The 20,211-nt window shown below is 27.9% G+C and overlaps 1 protein-coding gene across 1 annotated transcript in view; it reads right to left on the reverse strand.

Annotated features, from left to right (window-relative positions):
• Window positions 1-8,361: 8,361 nt before the first annotated feature.
• Window positions 8,362-20,211, reverse strand: part of Cad96Ca (tyrosine kinase receptor Cad96Ca) — a 157,565-nt gene continuing 145,715 nt past the window's right edge. Inside the window, exons 9-10 of the mRNA XM_085949207.1 lie at window positions 18,919-19,060; window positions 8,362-8,723 (exon numbers count right to left, since the gene is read on the reverse strand). Coding sequence (XP_085805333.1) covers window positions 8,499-8,723; window positions 18,919-19,060 — 367 coding nt within the window. The 3' untranslated portion in view covers window positions 8,362-8,498. The remainder of the gene's footprint in view (window positions 8,724-18,918; window positions 19,061-20,211) is intronic.

A 20,211-nucleotide genomic window follows, 5' to 3' on the forward strand; every position in this document is an offset into this window, starting at 1 on the left:
TTCTATTTCAATATAATAATAGCACACGTGTCGCCGCATCAAAGCGGTCTTTGTATTAATTATTATTATTATTACGATCGCCGGAGTTTCGGCCGAGGCGATGCATAAAAAAAGGTAATAAAAACCGCGCTCGCAAATAATAATGAGTTCGAGCGGCTTGACATTGTGGCGGGCAAAGGAAAAGTGTGCGATTCTCGTAAACACGAGTATCTTCCGTTTGAACGCTCCCATTTAGTTATGTGTAAATGCGGAATCTCCGCCACACAGGTGGCTTAAAAAAAGTGCGATACGGGTGTCTTCCGTCTGAACGCTCCCATTTAGTTATGTGTAAATGCGGAATCGAGCCACGCCGGTGGCTCGACACCGGAATTCCGTCTGAAAGAGGGCTTATACTCAGAATAGGTAGCTCTAGTTATCTTGTAGAATCTTCTTATTACTAATCACCTAATGGCATCGGGTATAAGTACCTTCTTATTGCTTCACATGTAGTTCTGTATTCTGTGTTTTTAATTAACAGTAAGTAATAATCATTTAAGTTGTACTTAGGGATATCATACTATTATCAACTATTCGCATAAAATATTCCTTAGAAGTATCTATACATTCTGACATCTTTAGTTATAGTGGAATTTAAATGTTTTTAAACTACAATATTTGAAGGAGTAACACTGATTCTAGTACGTAACAATACTTGCTAGTGAATCCAAACGGGTGTTATGGTGGAACTATCATCATCACATTTAGCTCCCAAACTCAGAATAAGAGCCAGCTTCATGAAGTAGAATATTACAGATTTGACGGTAGTAAGTCCCAATAGTACCGATACTCGATAATTTTAATATAAGTAGTGTTTTATATTTATAACCGTTCCTTTCAAGTTATTCTGTTATATAGTTCATTCTGTTAATTAAAATAATTATTTGAAAAATATATATTTTGAATAGACTAGGTATTACTTATGTAAGCTGTCGAGATAGGCCATTTAGGTCCATGGCTTCCAGGCATGTCTCATCATTTTCCATCTCTCTGCATCCATGTTGACGTTATCCATCCATTTCTTATTCGAGTGGCCCAGAAACCGAATGCCTACTGGGATGCTTTCATAAATCTTATGAAATAGTGTAGATACGTTGCATTAAGAACTTGTCTGGCATATTTAAGTAATCTCGCCCTCGAGATATTAGCTATATTGGAGTAAAAAAATGTTAGGTGAGGTTAGCGTCTTGGTATTATTAAATTGGTATTCTTCGGATAATTTCATTTGTTCGAATTCGGACAGCATTTTCTTGTTTCTCCGTTATGCTCCAATGTTCACACACATACAGAACTATCATTTTTTTGGTCTCTTTTTGGTAACTTTGACTTAAAAAAATTCTTTGTTATAATAACACAGCATTGCCACTCTTCAGTTTATTTACGAATTCCGGGTTTATCTAGGTATGAATCGTGGCTACCGAGGATCTAAGAACAGCCTTCATTTCGAATTTAGATAAGCTACCAAAATATTTTATGAGTCTCTATTCTTCCTCAATATTCTTAACAACTGGGTATTTTCAGTATTTTCAAATAGAATAAAACACGATGATAAAAACAGTAACATATATGGAAATGTGATGGTTGATAATCAATAATTGCCTTTTATGTATGCATAAAATTTATTAGGGACTCGCAGAATATTTAGTTATTATAAAAGAGTTACTCAACGCGACAATAGTAGGATCTAGGATATATAAAATATATTTAAAGGACCAACTGGATGTTATAGAATTAAGACTTCTCCTAATTGTAAAAACATTTGTTAATTATAATATATAAATGATAATAAATGGTTGCAAAAAAATCATGTTTGGTTTTGTTATTTGTGTTTAATAATTTGTATATAAAATACATAATATATAATAATAATAATTATCAGATCTACCATAGATTTAAATTATATTGTTTTAGTGAAAATAAAACAAACACAATTAAAAAAAAAACAATTCGCTTATACATATAGATAATATATAATCAACATTGTACAATCAATATATTTCAAGTTACTTATATAATAATATCTTTATAATCTACTAGTTTAATTGTTTTATATTATGTACAAGGTTTGATACATTTATTATTATACTTATGATGTATTTCAATTCTAGCCTCTTATAATTTTATTGATTGTTACAATTTATATTAATGTAATGTAATCAAACGAGTTTTTTTTAAATAAGTATAATAATCAAAAGTGTACCTAGTCAATTTTCAGTTAATTTTTTCTACACATTCTTATCTTTTCAATTCTGCAATATTATATTTTATGTCAGTTATTAAGCACTGCATCCACTTAGTAAGAATCATCAATCACAATATATTTTTTGACAGTTCTGAATTTTATAAAATAGTTATAAAGAGTATATTTTTCCAAAACCAAGGTTTTCATTTTGACACACAGGTATATCGCTAAACTAATAAAATGTGACGTAATTTATTAGCACAATAAAATAAATTTTACATACAAAGTATCGGTGAAAACAAAAATATATTTTAGAAGGATATTGTTTTCATTAAACCAAATTTTATTTAACATTAACAATTACTCATATTAATTTATATTAGAACATAGTATTTACACTACACAATTTTTACCATGAGTATTATTATTAATAATTTTAAATTCTACGTATGTGAGTATATTATCTCAATATAATAAATTAAGTGTTTTGGTAATAACATGGAAAATTCCTTCGTATAAATTTCGTAATCTTAATAATATGAAAGATTAAATAATGTACAATATATTATAAGGAAAATTCAATTAGGGTGTTAGTGATATTACATTATTATCATTTAGCCAGATAATAAATTCTCAGAATATTCTGTTAAACAGCTTAACAAGAGTATTAATAATTTTATATTCCGTCTCCAGAATAAATAGCACAGTAGTAAAGTTGACTTAGAGGCAACAAGACATATCTTTTTTGTACAGAATTTGTTTGTGAATCGCTAAAGTAATACGTTATTAAAGCACTTAACTAAAATTAATAAAGTATAATACTAAATACGTACTGTAAATAAGTACTGTAAAAAGAGAAAATATACCAGTTAATGTGGATAAATATAATTAAATTTCTATGTCAACTAGCATCATTATATTAAATAAAATATAATGTGTACTTTTTAATTCTTTAATTCCAAATAGTATGATAATCCATTTTCACAATAAAACTATCATCATTTCAACATGAAAAACTATAATAATATTATGCCCTTAAATGTGCCAGTATGTGGTTATCAATATATCAGTAACTACTGGTGAAAGTCGTAATTTTCTTTTAAACTACTGACGTACCTGCTGCTATATTGTACCATTCTGTTTTATTAGTATAATAATATTTATAAAACCGGCTATGATGATAATTAAACTATCAGGAATTAGTAGTACATCTTACTGTGTTTACAGATTTACTAAAATGAAGTTAACGCAAAACAAAGAAACAGGTGAAAATAGACTCATCCCACCCCTATTTCCCTTTAAACTAGTCTGTGCTCTTATAGTCTTATTATAATCTCGCATGAATAAACAAAAACGTGGTGGGCGATCTACTGGCTGAGAATATGAGCACAAAGGTATAATATTGTATATGTATACCCTTTTCATATTCATGCTTAAAACTCTTAACATATTTTAGCCCAGCCCACTAATTGTAGTTCAAGCATTGCATTGTATAATAAATTAAACAGTGTTTTCAATTAAGGAAGACTTGTATTTTAAACTGGAACGAAAACAAAAACAGCAAGGTTTTTTTACGTAAGAAACTATCAGCTACATTTTTTTTGTATTTATGGTGTAACATTTCATCCGTAATTATTATCATTATACCCGTTCGTATAATTTATCTAAAATTGGCCCTTTGCTCTAAATTTGGCTAAGATCTTTGTTAATATATTATATTTACTATTTTCTATTCAACCGTTTATAATAATTATTGTTTTTAAAAAAATCAATAACAACATGAATCATAGTGATATGAAAGGATCAGATTATCGTAAAATTTTAAGGACTTTTATAATGCACTATTTTTTAACATGGAATAATACTTCAAAAATGATTCTAACATATGAAACCATGTTGTTTTAGATGATGAGAAAAGAAGGCCAAATAAAACTATCAAACCATAATATAAATTCTGATCACATATTATATTACATGCGCTTAGTAATATGTTATTTTCACCTGAGACACTAAAAGTAATACTTTCATTTTTCACCTTTACAAGGAACACAATCTACAATACTTGTATTCGATCATACTTTATAAAACTTCTAGAATTAAGAGCTTTTTGATGTTTCTCATTGTGTGTAGGTAGGTATATTAGTAATAATTATTATTAAACGTAGATACCCTCCTAAAAAGTTTCGATATATGTCAGTCAAAAAACTCTTTGTATTTAGATAAGGGTTGACTTGTCAGTACCATGACAGCAAACTATTACCGATATCTACTCAATGGCAGGACATATTCTAAAAAGCTTTTTTTTATAAATTGATTTTTTATTACCTATACATTTTTTTACACTCACTTCTATAAGTTCTAAATCTGTATAGATTTTTTTCTCAATTATATGTATCTGTATACTACTATAACATTAGCATTCTTACATTATTTTCAAATTTTACTCATGGAATTTTACAGTAACGCAATATTTTCATGACTAAATTTATTTTGAAAAATAACATTCAATATTATTTATGAAGAATAATACAGAATTTATGTTATTTCTTTTAAGAAGAAAACTGTTTAATATAAAAGCTTTAAATACAGTATAAATATGTTATTTTAACAATAAAAACAATGGTGGTACACTAACAACTACACAAATTGATATTTTATCATGTAACATAATATTATATGAATGTTTATTTATTCTAACATTTACGTATGATGCTATAAAGTTGAAAATAAAAGAACATTATTTTCAAATATTAATACGTAAAATATTTAATCAATAGGCAAGATCATTCTTTATAATATTGTTGTTATGCAAAATAATTTCTATAAAAGTATACAACATTTCATATTGTTAGATTCTTAAATAAAAATAAATGCAGGATACATAGCACAAAGAAGAGATATCAGAGAATGGACATATCTATTCACCCAATGATACCCAATGGAAACTATGCATGTGGTAATACAACTAACAAGACTATAACGTACAAATTTAACTTTGAAAGGGCTCCATCCAGTAAGGCTGGATTTACCGTAGGGCTAGAGAGGTTAAACATTTATGAAGAAACCTCGAAACCGACAAAGCAGCTGTCAGTTGCAAATTGGGTTCAAAAGCTCGACTAAAATAATGACATAGGTGTATACTAATATTGAAATTAATTTTAAAATATATATGCCACCGGAAGAAATGTATTCTATAGACAAATTTGTATATCAGAAATATATTATAATACATCATTGCCTTTAGACATTATGACATAAAAACTTATCCAAATTCGCGGTTGAAAGAAATATAATAACATAATATTGCAAGAAAGTAAGAAGATTATAAATATGTTTGTAAATTGCCATTTCAATAAATTGTTTTTCTGGGAAGCGTACCACCATTAAAAGAATGAAAAAAAATGTTTAATGATAATTGTTATAATATATATTATTAAAACAGTTGATTTATTTTTTATAGCAGGATAAAATGATTATTTTTATTTAAATAATGCGAAAAAAAATTTAAATTTACTTAACTTTATTATTTAATATAATAAATAATGATGATTGAAATTAAGATTATAAAATGTAAGGTCATTAATTTTCATCAACAAATTGATGCTCAGTATTGATAATCAATTAAATAACTTTTTCTTGTTATACAAATTTTAATTGTGTGCATACAGGCAAGTCATTATTCAGAATAGGCGTCTAGATAAACGAAGTGACTCTTATACTAATTGCGCTGAATTTTGATTGTTTCGTGTTGAGTGGCGATATCACCGTGCAATTATTTTCAATGTAAAGTGAACACGCTAATACAAGAGCTCATTTTGATTTAAGCATTCATTTTGTATTCGTCACACGAATGCTTTAACGAAAAATATTAATCAGATGCAAAAAAAAAATCTAAATAGAACAAATAACTAAAAAAAAAATGTAGCTTTTTAATGAATTTTTTTTCAAAGTAACAGTTCATTTTATCATAAAGACGTTAGAAATACAAATAATATAATAATTGTCCGCCAGTACCTAACTATTGCCATAGTGCACAATATATACTTGAAAACCTTCCGTACCTATTGTGAGGGAAGCCACACAAAATGAAAAGGAGAAAATAATATAAAACAGAATTCTGATAATATTAGTTATAATTAAGGGGTGTTATAAAGTAAGTGATAATTTATATTTACTATTTTTATCAAAAATGGCTAGATACAATTTAATGCTATAAATTATATATAAATAAAGGTGAGATATGTGATGAAAATTATTTTGAAATATAATATTACAAAAGAAATAATGCACGTCTATTTAAATATATTTTTTTTTATATATAAGTACGAAATTTTAGATAAATAAAAATATTACGACGTGTATAATAAATATGGATAGATAATATTGGGCACTATAATTAAACAATAAGATTGTTTTTACAAAAATAAAGAATTGTTCAGGTCATTAAAATAGTAACTTTCAACTTCACAAATTATTAATTTTAAACCATTTTAGAGCACGTAGGAGTAGCTCTGATTCAATGTATAATTAATTTAAACTTGCGAATTGCTGCTTAATTAAAATGACTTTAAGAAGTTGAGATAATAATAATTTTACGTGAAAATGATTCTTAGATGTACAAACTTACAAAACTTTTTCAAAACTGAAAGTCTTTTACGCCGAGTGAGATTTAAACATGCCTAATAATTTATTATGTCTGCATGGCATGCGGATGAAATATGTCACAACTTAATTTTCGACATATCATATTATAAACCTGATAATATAATAATATTCATCTCAAATATATTCTAATGTTTTGTTTCCGAAAACCTGACAATTAATTAATTGATATTATGTATTTTGAATAATTCGAGATATTGAACAATAACAGTATATCTAAACTAAACAATGGCTTTACGATATAATTGATTTCTGTAAGTTATTAGTAATTATTCTCATAAAATTGTTGACAATTTCCACTGTCTCTAGAATCAGATATTTGTGTTGATTTATTAGTTCCAATTTCAGTACCTATGTATAGACATAATAGTAATTATTACATAATTTAAATATTCACAGCTGCTGTATCGAAAGAAGTATATTAACCTTCATTAAGCATTATCTGATTGATGATTGATGGTAATGCAATAACAAATAACATAATACTAAAAATATTTTAAGCATGTTTATACAACCGAAGGGCCGAAAGATCATTCAATATAATGCATTGGATCCTACAATTGATATTATTGATCTTGAAAAAAATGTTTGTCCCTTAGTACAAAATTATGTTCAACGTTAGTTAATAATTTGTATAAGATGTTAATTCTGAAACATAATTATTACCATTATGCACACTATATATTGTTATATTTATACAGTTTTTCTACATTTTGATATAAAACCATTTTTGGTTAGCATTGTCAATTGTTGTCAAAAAGTTTCTGCATTTAACTTTATAAATATTAAACCAATATTAGAACTTATTTACATGAGATCAGTACTCGTTAGTCATACGAATACTAATACTGACATATTGTGGTGATCAAATACTAATACTTATTACCTATTCAGCATGTTTTCACGTGGCGGCATTAGTGCGCGTAGTGATTACATTAATCCCATGTAAATAATCCTCAAGAATCATAATTGTGTTATTAGTTCTTGTAACATAATTATGTATAATATATAAATAAGTTTAATTTTACAATGTCTTTTATTGTTAAACTTGGTGGAATGATATTGTATTTATTAAAATAAATAAAAAAACTTATGGTACTCAATCCAAATATTTTAAATAACAATAATAGTAGACATCTTAACGGATCAGATAATAATATCGTTTGAAACAGGTAAAATCGATTGTGACATTTTTATGTTTAATAAGTAATATATTACTGTACGTTTGAAATTTTATTTTAAATTTAATTATAATCACCATCTGCTGGACTCGATCTATTGAATAAAATAATAAAAAAAAATTAAATCTCACTTACAACAATTTGAAAAAAATCTAGTTGATGGTACTTACTACACCAAACTGTATGAAAATTTATATTAAAGAGTTCCTATACAAATATAAGATCCATATTGAACCACCTCTAAGCTTTATAAAATAATTATACAGTACAAAAAATCTTAAAATAATATAACATGTCGAATTTATTAACGAATCAGAACAAATATACACAATAACACAGCTAAATACCTTTAAATATACTATAATATTATTTAGAAATTTCCAGTCTTCATTGGTATAATAATATGGTTTAGTTGACGTCATATATTAACACTTTTTTCAAACTTTTTCTCCACTTAGACTGACTACGTTATAATATGAGTGGTCTGGGAACCTCTCCAGCTCAATATAGTCTGTCTCCGTCATAAGGAGTCGCTCTAGAAGTGTGATGCACTCCGCAAAGGTCGGTCGTTGTGCCGGGTCTTTGTCCCAACAGTAGAACATAATGTTGTACAATTCTCTTCGGCAATGCTCCGGCTTTTCTAACCGATAACCATCGCGAACCTGGAAAATATAATATATATATATATACCGTTAATGTTTATTATTTTTATAATAAAAAAAATATTTTTATAATAGTAAATAAATTGATCACATGACTGAATGAAATGGGTTAGTAAAACAATAAACTCAATGCATACTATTTTAAAACATGCATATATGACTTACATAGTATGTTTTGAGATTTGTTAATCCATCAAAGTAGAAACAATATACATAATAATATAAATAATATTAAAAGTGCATTTACTTATAAAAGTTTGAAATCTCTGTGAGTGGAAATTGTCTTAAATAAATAATAATAAACATATGTTATCGGTGACGTAGTTATTATTTTGATAGAAGCGCACAATGTTATCAAATATTTTATTTACATTCTCATATTTCATACAAAAATACCGTGTTTTATGTACGAAAAATAAGTATTGATTTTATTTTAGTTCGAATGCTACATTTCGGTGGAAAATTATAAATATTTACATTATCTAGTAATTAATTTGAGCTAGGTACCCCATATCTACCTATCATATATATGCAGCTAAGTCATTTCAATAAACTTTTTTTTAAGTTTTTATTATTCAATTTAGCCAAAACTAAAAAAAATCTACAGAAAACTGTAAAAAAAAATTACGAAAGATTTATTGGGAACATTCATTTTCGCACTTGCATGTTATAAACGATCATAGAGAAAATGTTATAAGATAAACAAACTCTTTATACTGACAACATTTTGTGAGCCATCCATCTAACTCAAGTGAAAGAAATGTCTTTGATGTGAATCAAACAAGCATTGAAAAAAACACATGTAATTTATGCCATATACAGAAATCGAATCACCCACGAATTTCACGAAAGTCACCATGAATACATATGCTTCAAATTTAAAACTAGATCTTTCTTAAAAATTATGAATAAAAACAGCATGATTCTGTTACCATTAATAAAAATTAATAAATAAAATATATAAATGAAGTATTTTTTATTCAACGAACATTTCAGAGGATTTGAAAATGAAATATTCTTTATTGTACAGACATAATATTTTGAAAACACTTCAGAAAATATATAGCTACTAGGAAAAATCTATTTTGAAAACAATTATTATTAAAAATACACTATCAAAACATTTTGCCTACTACAACAGTAGGTACCTAAGTCTTTTAAAGTTTTCACTTAGTTATTGTAAGAAATGTGTACTAATAACACTGTATTTGTAATGCAAAATAATCATTATCTGCCTTATTGACAATTTATATTGTGGTTTATCATAATGACGAGCAGGGAACTTATTCAATGACAAGCAATTCGACAAAATTCTATTTGACACGGCATGCAAACGACAGCAATATTTGTTGTGCGGCTGGTGTCTTTGAAGTTTATCAGAAAGAGAAGGTAATTGAGACGTCAGGGAGTGCGAGGGTGGTATCTCATGATAAAACAATCGAGTAATCCGACGCAACCTGCAAAGGCCCACACAAAGGCGGGAGTCCCCTTTTCCTATTTTCCTACGCATTAAGGCGTCTGAAAACTTTTCAACGCAAATTGATTAATCAATAAAAATATACATACTTCAAGCCAATGACAATGCTTATTTGCCTTTTTTATCGTGATACATTAGAGATTCTGAACCATTGTTCATTTATTATGATGATGTGATATAGAGAAAATTCACTAACCAACATTTGGTACAGCTAAAAACCGTATTTATTAAAAAAAAATACCATGGCAGCATGATACAGTTATCCAATATTATTAAGATAAATATCAGAGTATTTAAGTCGAATAACATAATTCAGATAAATGAAGAGTGTTCTATTAAAAGCATTGATCCCTGACCACAACACTTGTCAATTTTTGACTGAATACGGTGGGTTTGCTGCCAAGCTTTATTAACTTGGACTTGGTATCTAAACAACGTATACTTGTGGCAGAGAAATGCAAAATGAAAACCATATCTTCTGACGATGACTTGAATGGTGTACAGAATGGGAAAAGATGCCCAAGTCGGTAAAAGCTAGCTATTAGAACTATTGGACTATCCGACATGGTCGCATGACGATCTGTTCACATTGAATATTCGAAAGTTTTATTAGCTCTGTTTTCTACCCACTATTTTTGTATATTGTTATTTACAATTTATTTTTGTGAGTTCTCCATGCTCGTCTCTATCATTGATTTATTTTAATTACTTATTACGTATAAGTACTATTTTAGCGAAACACCTTGTGTAAAAGATAATATTTTAATTTACATTGAATTAAGTATTGTGAAATACTGCATACTTCAATATTTCGGAAACCAGGCCTCACCATCACTGAATTATACCTAACCCCAATTTGACACAAATTTCATTTGCAAACCCGGCCAATATAATATAACTTACTTTGAATAATATGTTCGGGTAGCAGAACTGATAACCAATACAGAAAATCGTACCTATATCCTTTTCAAATATCTCTCGCTACATATTGTAATACTTGCAATACTGGAATTATTGCCAACGTTGAAAGCAAAACACATTGAATTTAGAATTCCAAACCATTTCAATATTGTTGGTGATATTCAAGTAACCCATGTTTACTGTCTATTATTATACACGTATCAGTGAAAAAATATAAAAAAAATATCCGAATTAGTTAACGAGCACAATAACATAACATTTAATAATTTCATTAACAAAACTATATAAAAACTAGTTTAATAATTTTGGCATAAAAATACGTATTATTCAAGTTTGTTCCATATCCTATATTTTATTTGTTTTTTATCTTAGAAGTCTTATTCAATTGTTATAATTTAAAGAAGTTTTCATTAATTTTTGTTTCAAGTCTATATATTTTTTCATATTTTTTATATAGGTACCTACGTTCATAAACAATTTTTCAACCAAACGAATAAGTCACACGATTATTTACGAACGAAGCATATCATTTGAAATAGGTATACATAATATTAGAAAATTCCAATTGATGCACATTTATATCTCACTGTATGCCAATATATTTTCTAAAAGATATGTTATTCATGTGTTCCAACTTATATATATCTCATTATTTATGGAAAATCACTTAACTGTTGTAAACTGTCAATTTTCGATGGATAGACATAGCATTAATTAAAATATAAAACGATGCCTTGGTTGCCGTCATTCTTTTTATTACATTTTACTGATAATTTTCATTCAATCCAACGCAATCTCAATATACAAATAGTACCTACACATCGTGTTGTATTGGAAGTTTCATCATTAAAATATGGGTTTATAAGTTGTTTAGAAGATCAAAAAGTGATTTTTTAAACAAAAAAAACATAATTTTAAGATTTTTTTTTAATTAAATTAAATAAAATTTATTAAATATTTTTTTGCTTTTTTTTACTAATAAGTACCTATATTATTTACAGCCTTTCCCAGCGACATATTTTTGCTTCGCTTTAGACATTCACTTGGTATATTATAATATATAGGTTTCTATGCAATAGATATGCAATTTAATAGATCAGCGATTTGAGCAGCACTCGCATCGAATATTCGCCACGTTCCACCAGGCTGTCGGTTTTCCGGTAAATCATTTTGAGTATTCCTTTACATTACAAGTTTAGACAGACAAGCTAGCAGCCAAATAGCCAGTTGTATATTACGTCTTGTTCTGATGTGTCAACCTAGCGAATATTTTTCTGCAATTTAATATTTGCCGAAACTTTATATTGGCGATAAATTCTTAAGAGCATACTTCAGTGAAACGGCAAATAATTTTCAGCAATAGGTGGGACGTAATTTCGGCCGCGTTGCCAGTCATAGAGCGATAGTCAACCTCTTAGCACGTCAACCAGTTTTGTGATGGCATCGGAGGTATTAATTCTTAAATCGTGTAAAGATGACTAAAAATGTTACGTATTTACTCGAAAAAATAAAACATGTCAATGAATATATGATTATTATTACTTAAATAACAATAAACATAGCATTAAATGGACGCATATTGATTTTTTATAACAAATTATGTTTTGTTCGTCACGCGTTGTTTGCACAATCTACGCGTCGCGTAGTCACGATCGTTTTAAGTCTAATTCTAATTATTTCTAGAAATTAATACGTCTAACGACTTACCGAAGTGTAAAATTAAAAATAATGAGTCTTTGTGACGAGCATAAGCTATGGGAGTAAACTTTTTATTACTAAACTATTTTACAAACGGATGTTAAAAAAAATAAGTTCAAATCAAAATGTTACACACATTTTAATCACTGGATCGATATAGTAAAAACATCAAATTTATCTGTCTTCATCACTCAATTAGAGGTAGTCTGCAACGCTAATTAATAGTATACTTATGACTGAGGTGCCAGTTATTAGCTTTTGTTCAAATGAGGTGGACGCGTCATTCAAATATCTAGAATTTGATATCATTAAAGTTAGTAAGAAAATGAGTGTCTACATGCATAACAGACTGATATTACACGTCGATAAGCAACTTGATATAAGCATAAATCTATGTTAAGAGGAATCCTATATGCCAACAGAGAACCTAGCGGAAAAATACGAAGCTTGCAATTTAAAAATTCTTTTTGATAATTTACAATTTCAACTGTATTAATATACAATGAATATGTATCTGAAAACATTAAAAAGTTTTTTTTAAGTCAAAGATATACTTACAATTGTAAAAAAAATGTAAATTTGTCACATATTTGGTACGCAGGTCACGTTATTATTACATTATTTTTATGGTTGTATTTATTATTAAAATTTAGTTTATTATGTTTTAAATTTTTTACCTTTTGACTAATTCATAGTTTTAATATTTTTTATATCTATTTTAAAAAACATCGATTTTTATAAAAAATATAAATATTGTATAAACTTGAAATCTTTTTTATTTTTATGAAATCTTATTTAGGTATTGTCCCATTTTTTTCAATTTGGAATTTTATTTGTTATAAAGATAAAATAACTTTTTGATGGAAGAAAAATGTTACTTCTGACTGTGTAAATGATGTCTATTGTAATAACTTACGGGATATAATAGATTTATGTTTCAGTAACAGAAATAAGTAATGGACAGGATACTTTTTTGAATTTAAAAGTGTCATTTTCACGGCCAATCTACGTGTCAAAATATCGCGAAAATATTTAGGGCTTTTCTTTTTTACGTTTTATTAATATGAGAGACGGCTATTAAATTGAAACATAACTCTCAAAGAAAATTATTTAGTACCATTAAATTTAAGATCAACCGTATAACACAGAAGCCATTATAATTAAAGTAGGTCATCCTATTTTTAAATATGAACGGAGACATGTACCTACATAAAATTAAATATCGAATTAATTATATCTAATGTATGCTAATTTTAATTTAATTAAAATTTATGAATGTTTTAATTAAGTTTATTTGTAATAATTAACGTTAATTGATATATAAGCTATTTTTTATATTAAAACTCAGGCCATAGGTATCTACCCAATTATATCACAATACATTTAAATGCCTAAAAACCATTTTAAAAGCTCTTAACTTTGAACACCGCCTAGGAATTTATGAATCAATACAGTATTATATTTAATAAAAAATATTTCCTTTAGGTATCATATAGGTACCAATATATTTAAAAATAATGTTTGGAGAGCTAAATAAATAAATTTTGAAATACTATATTTTATTTTTTATTTACTAAACCAATTAAGTTTTGGATAAGGATTCAGGAAATAGTCGTATCCGATATCAAACGAATGTTTACAAAATAATATCTCTACAGGTAGGAATTTATTAATAATAGCTTAGTTATAGGTAATATTAACTTAAAAGATACTTATTTCAAAAAAAAAAACATAATTACTTAATACTATTAAATAAAAATTATTATGTTTGCTATATATTATTTGACGTTAATTTATAGTAGTTTTCCAAATTATAATAAATTATCGCAAAGATCGTGGATAGCATCAATTGGAAAATTCATTAATAATGACTAAAATACTACCTAGGTATAGAAAGTGTAATCATCGCCAATAAGGTGCCTCTATGGTATATTAAACAAATTAAATCAAAATATATATACAAAAAAACATAGATGGTGTGCTGCTAGATGCAAATAATGATTCATAGATCTCATCTGTTATTGGAAAACTAGTAATGGTGTAAATGAGGTCAGCGTATTCAAAAAAAAAAAATAGGCCCATTTTCGGAAATTGGAGTATGGTAGTTTCAGCATAATTATTGTGAACTGTACAGTATTTATGATCATAAAGATACCATGAAGTTTATTAATATCTTAATTTTTCGGTGTGTGGGACGCAAAGTAAGAATCGATGACAAATCGTCATCTGAACGCCAAAGACGCACCACTGAAGATCACGACTACGGTAACTAGGTCGAGTAAAAAAGGACCTTCAGACATCCAGTATCCCCAATCAACATTCCAGACCATTCTTGATTCTTTCCTTTCCATTTTTTTTAAAAGAAAATGAATCCTATAAACTTGCTCAACTTATAAGGTCCTTGCTCTGGATTTAAACATTCAACGACAAAAGACATGTGAATTTTCAAGACACGGTATTTGAACCAGTGATCCGCGACTTTATAAGCGGACACGTTATCGTGCGTGTATTCCGAGCAAATAACACGAAAAAATGTTTATTTATCTTTTAAAGAAAATACGGACAATATAAATAAACTATATTCAATTGAATATTATGTGACTTTTTAAATTTAGAAATATTTTCAATAATGTAGGTTAATCTTTTAGTAAACCGATAAAAGTCAACGTCGAAACATTGCCTATTTTTATTCTCTCAACGCAATATCCTCAGATGTTTTATTGGGTTTGACAATACTATAATTTTATTATTTTTAGACGATGTAGATGTCTATATACCGACAATACGTTCTGACATAAGCCTTTATTCACTATTGAGTTCACGTCTAAGATTATATTTCCTTCCAGTATTTGCTATCAAATAGTTTTCGTTTCCGTTGCTCATTTTTTTTCTATTTTACAAAATCTTTTGCTTTTAAAGAACATCTTGAAACCCAGTGCAGAACGCGATATGACTTAAACATGATCTTATTTTAAATATTCATTTTCAAACAGAATTTAGCGGAAATTTTTTTCACAACAATCAAATGAGAGCGATTTAATAAAATCATTTTATTTATAAAATGTTCTCGATTATTATTTATAATATAATATGTTTCGCCTTTTTGTGTTATCATGTTTCCATTATTCTCATTGTTTCCTATATGTTTTGTTAATATTTTAGATGCCATTTTCAAGACATACCGTGATAAAGTGAAGGTATTATGATATTTTTGATGCGAATTTTGTTAAAGTTATAATTCATGAACAATTAATTCATATTATACTTAGTAGCATCATATTATACTCTATACAACTATATTATTTACTATGACAGCAATTAGAGGTATAATCAATATTAAGCAAAAAGGGTATATAAAATTTCACACCGTTATTATTTTTGTATTCTCGTATTACAGTTTTTGGAAAGTGTAAATAATGAATTAATTTATATTTTAGTTAAACTCTCTCAACCAGTAACAAGCATATCACTAGTGTTAGGTACCTGAATAATTCATACAACACACAGTATTTGTATAAAATAACAAAAATAATTTTAAATAAACAGTGTAAATAACTGTCAACATTTTAGAAGGAGAAAATTATATTTCTTTTATATGAGGCTAGATTTTTCTCAATACTCTACATAAAAAAAAGTATAATATAATATGTATAACAAAACTCAACTTCAACGCAAATTTACATTATATTATATAAATAAAAATCAAGAAACTAAAAATACACAAATTTAAATATTATTTTACTAATATGCATTATATTTTTTCAATTAGTTAACTAGTTAATTGAGTATATTTTCTTGACAAATAATTTAATTTTAGAATTTTGGCTAATGAACATTTAAGAATCATTATTATACTTATACTAATATAACTGTTATAATCTCTATATATATAAAAATCTCGTGTCACGATGTTTGTGGTCGCACTCTTCCGAAATGGCTCGACCGATTTTTATGAATTTTTTAATGTATATTTTTTAGGTATGAGAATAGGTCAACAAGTATATTTCATACCGCTAGGTGATTAGGGTATCTCTATCCAGAAAAAATTTTCTTTTATTTTTTTACAATTTTTTTTTGTATTTTTTTTATTATTTGGCATCAAAAAATATCTATAACTCCAAATTTTCACCCTCCTACCCCCACCCTCCCATTTTTAATCGTGATTTTATTAAATTTTGTATGAACATATTTAATCGTCGTTCGTATTTCAAACAGAACGAAATTATTTATGTTGTTGAATGAAAGATGGCGCTACATCCGAGAAGAATTCAAGAGAAGCGTCGCGTCATTTTGACATTTCATTCGGCATATCACAACGCAGTGCATGCAAAATTTTGTAAGATTTATTTTAATTTATCTATTTTTGTGTGCGTGTATTACAGTGCACAATGCCAGCAAGACACAAGGGGGCCATTTGGGCCGTCGAACGAATAAAGCAACAAACATGCGAAATAGTAGAGCAGAAAGAACAGACGAACAAATACAACAAGATAACAAAAACGTGCGTGTGAGCATGTTGCAATTGCGTGCATCTCAATCACAAGAGGCACGAGCTGAACGAAATCAACAACGATAATTGGAACGGAGCCAAGCGCGCCGGTTCGTAATTAACACACGCAGAGCAAATGACTGACAACGCCAACAAGTACATTGAGCATTTACATCCGCTTCGTTCCTTCGTCTCGCATTCGAGTAAGAGCCAGATATTGAATATTTCGCTCATCCGAAAGTGCTGATTGGTGCTATGGATAAAGAATGTCCCCATTGTCATGCGCTCAGCGTCAGCCGGGATATTGTGTTGCGCATCAGGAAAAGTGCAACTACCAGAAATTGAGATACCACCAGAACCATTGAACGGCTTGCTCATCGGCACGGTTCCAGATTCAAACCTGTTCCTGATTCAATTCAAGTCCATTCGCACATTCAAAATTCATGCTTCCAAATGACTTCGTTCGGAGCAACAGAAATAGTTTACAATACTGCGGCAAATGGTCAACAATTCCATTCTACGTTCAAAATCAAAGGCCAAGTATACCACAAAGTAGGTTATTGTCATCAATCCTGATAAAACACCAGCTGGAGAGCACGTGTGTTGATTCAATGCACCTGTTGTTGACGACATTGATAAAATCATGGTTGGCGACCGCACATCGACGCGAGAAATCGTGATTCGAAGAAGAAACAATAATCTGGAGTTCATCGCTGACACACACCGTTCATACGACGCTCTCCAATATCCGCTAATTTATTGTATTTTAAATTATTTATAATTAAAGGGACAAGACCGATATTGCATAAACATTAAACAACGAGATCCTGTCACAGGTAATTCATTCATTATGAACATCATTACTCATTTTGAATTGAGAAAATGAATGGTTGGTGTTTTTTTGTTTTAATCGGCGGTCATCGTCTACAGCGCTCCATTCCTCTTTCTGTCATAGATCCCATCCCCACACACTTACGATACATTTGTTATTTTTTATTTAACAACCAAAATATTCACTAGAAATAATTTATATGGCAGAACAACGTTTGCCGGGTCAGCTAGTAATATTATATTATATCAAACCATAACTTCAATCTACAAATATGTAGGTATACTTATCTATACGTATTACCAAAAGTAAATAAGTATAAAATGTAATAAGTTAAAAAAAAAATTTTCTCAAAAAATATGATATTATGTTACATGAAAGTTTATGAATGTTAAATAGAGGTTTGACAGATTATTATTTGAAATATAGTATGTATGTAAATATTACATAACGGGTTGAAGCACGTGTCAAAAAAGCTTAAAAATTTATATCATGATAACTTTTCATAATAAAGTGAAAAGTTTTTGTAAAGCCATACTATACAAAGGGTGGACTATTTTTTAATATTCATCGAGTTATAAAATATACACGAGTTGTTACTGCCTTTTCTAATTAAGTGAAAGTTAATCTGTATGAACAAATTTAATTTATTTTACAGCAAAATACTTTCACTAAATATTATTTTCTGATTATGTAAAGTATTACTTATTTAAATATATACCTACTTTTATATATATAGTTATATTATATATTTTTTTACTTTTATAATTTTAACAAATACCTTTCTCATGACATCGCCGGCCGATAATCCAGGATATGGAGTAGATCCTAACGTCACGACCTCCCAAATAAGCACACCAAAACTCCAAACATCAGACTTCACCGAAAAAATATCATCGTATAAAGATTCTGGTGCCATCCACCTGCAAATAAATATTGTGGTTAGATTATTTTTCAGATTTTTTTTTTATAATTAAGTACCTATCTAGTGTTTTTATTATTTTTGTGTTATATTATATTGAAATAAATTTTTCCAAAGAAAACAATTTATTTGAATAAATTATGTGATTAAAATAATATTATGTTCTCTGCAGAGTAGAGGTAATATCAAGCGGCACTTAGTATAAAAATGCGAAGGTTGCAATTTGAAACACATAGTTTAAATTTTAAAGTTTTTTAGTTAATAAATACATGTGTATCTAAAAATAATATTAAAGTCAACAATAAACATTGTGAAATATGAATTTCTCTAATTCTCTAACGCATTGAAAATATTAAAAAAAAAGTTGAAATCTTTTATTTATATTAAATTTGATTTAGATGTGGTCACAATTTTGAACGATAAGTTTATCTTTGACTTATTTTGCATATTATTGATTACCTAATTAAAAGATATAATTGTCTCATCTTGCAAGATTTGTATTTTTACGCTAGCTGGTGCCTCTAGTATAATAACCATCCACTTTAATAGAAATAAAAGTATTCTGCACGTATTGCCAAATAATAATTTTACAGTGTTCATACAGTGGTATTCTGATGTATCAAAATATGGCTTAATTCTCAATTTTACGCAATAACGTTTACAGTAATACTATTTTACATTAATTATATATTTTACACGATGGTTAGATTTAAGTATTGATATGAAAAAAAAACTATACAATTAAATCATAATATGTACACAATTTTTCATGATTTAATTCCTTTATGATCACAAAGCAGATTACCTCCTGATTTTTGGAATTTGAAGTACCTACCTCAGTTTAAATGTAAATATAAGAAATAATTCGCATAAGTCATAGATGGATCAATAGCTTAAAAGTCAAAACACTCACCCGGAAAGTGAAAGACGTGAGTTCGAATCCCCTTCCTCAATTTTTTTCAAACATGAATGTTTCTCAGGTTTTTTTCAAAATTAGGTTAAGTTTTTCATTATTTTTTATGCAATATTGAATATTATACACAAAATGTGAAAATGTATTATTTTAGCATTAGAATCATATTACAATCTACTCATTATAACTAATGATAACGCTTTCTAGTGTGCCTTAAATTCCACTGAATGAAAAACGAC

This window comes from Rhyacophila brunnea, unplaced genomic scaffold (assembly GCF_057557595.1).
Source record: "Rhyacophila brunnea isolate RB1 unplaced genomic scaffold, BYU_Rbru_1.0 scaffold_10, whole genome shotgun sequence".
Taxonomy (NCBI): Eukaryota; Metazoa; Arthropoda; class Insecta; order Trichoptera; family Rhyacophilidae; genus Rhyacophila; species Rhyacophila brunnea.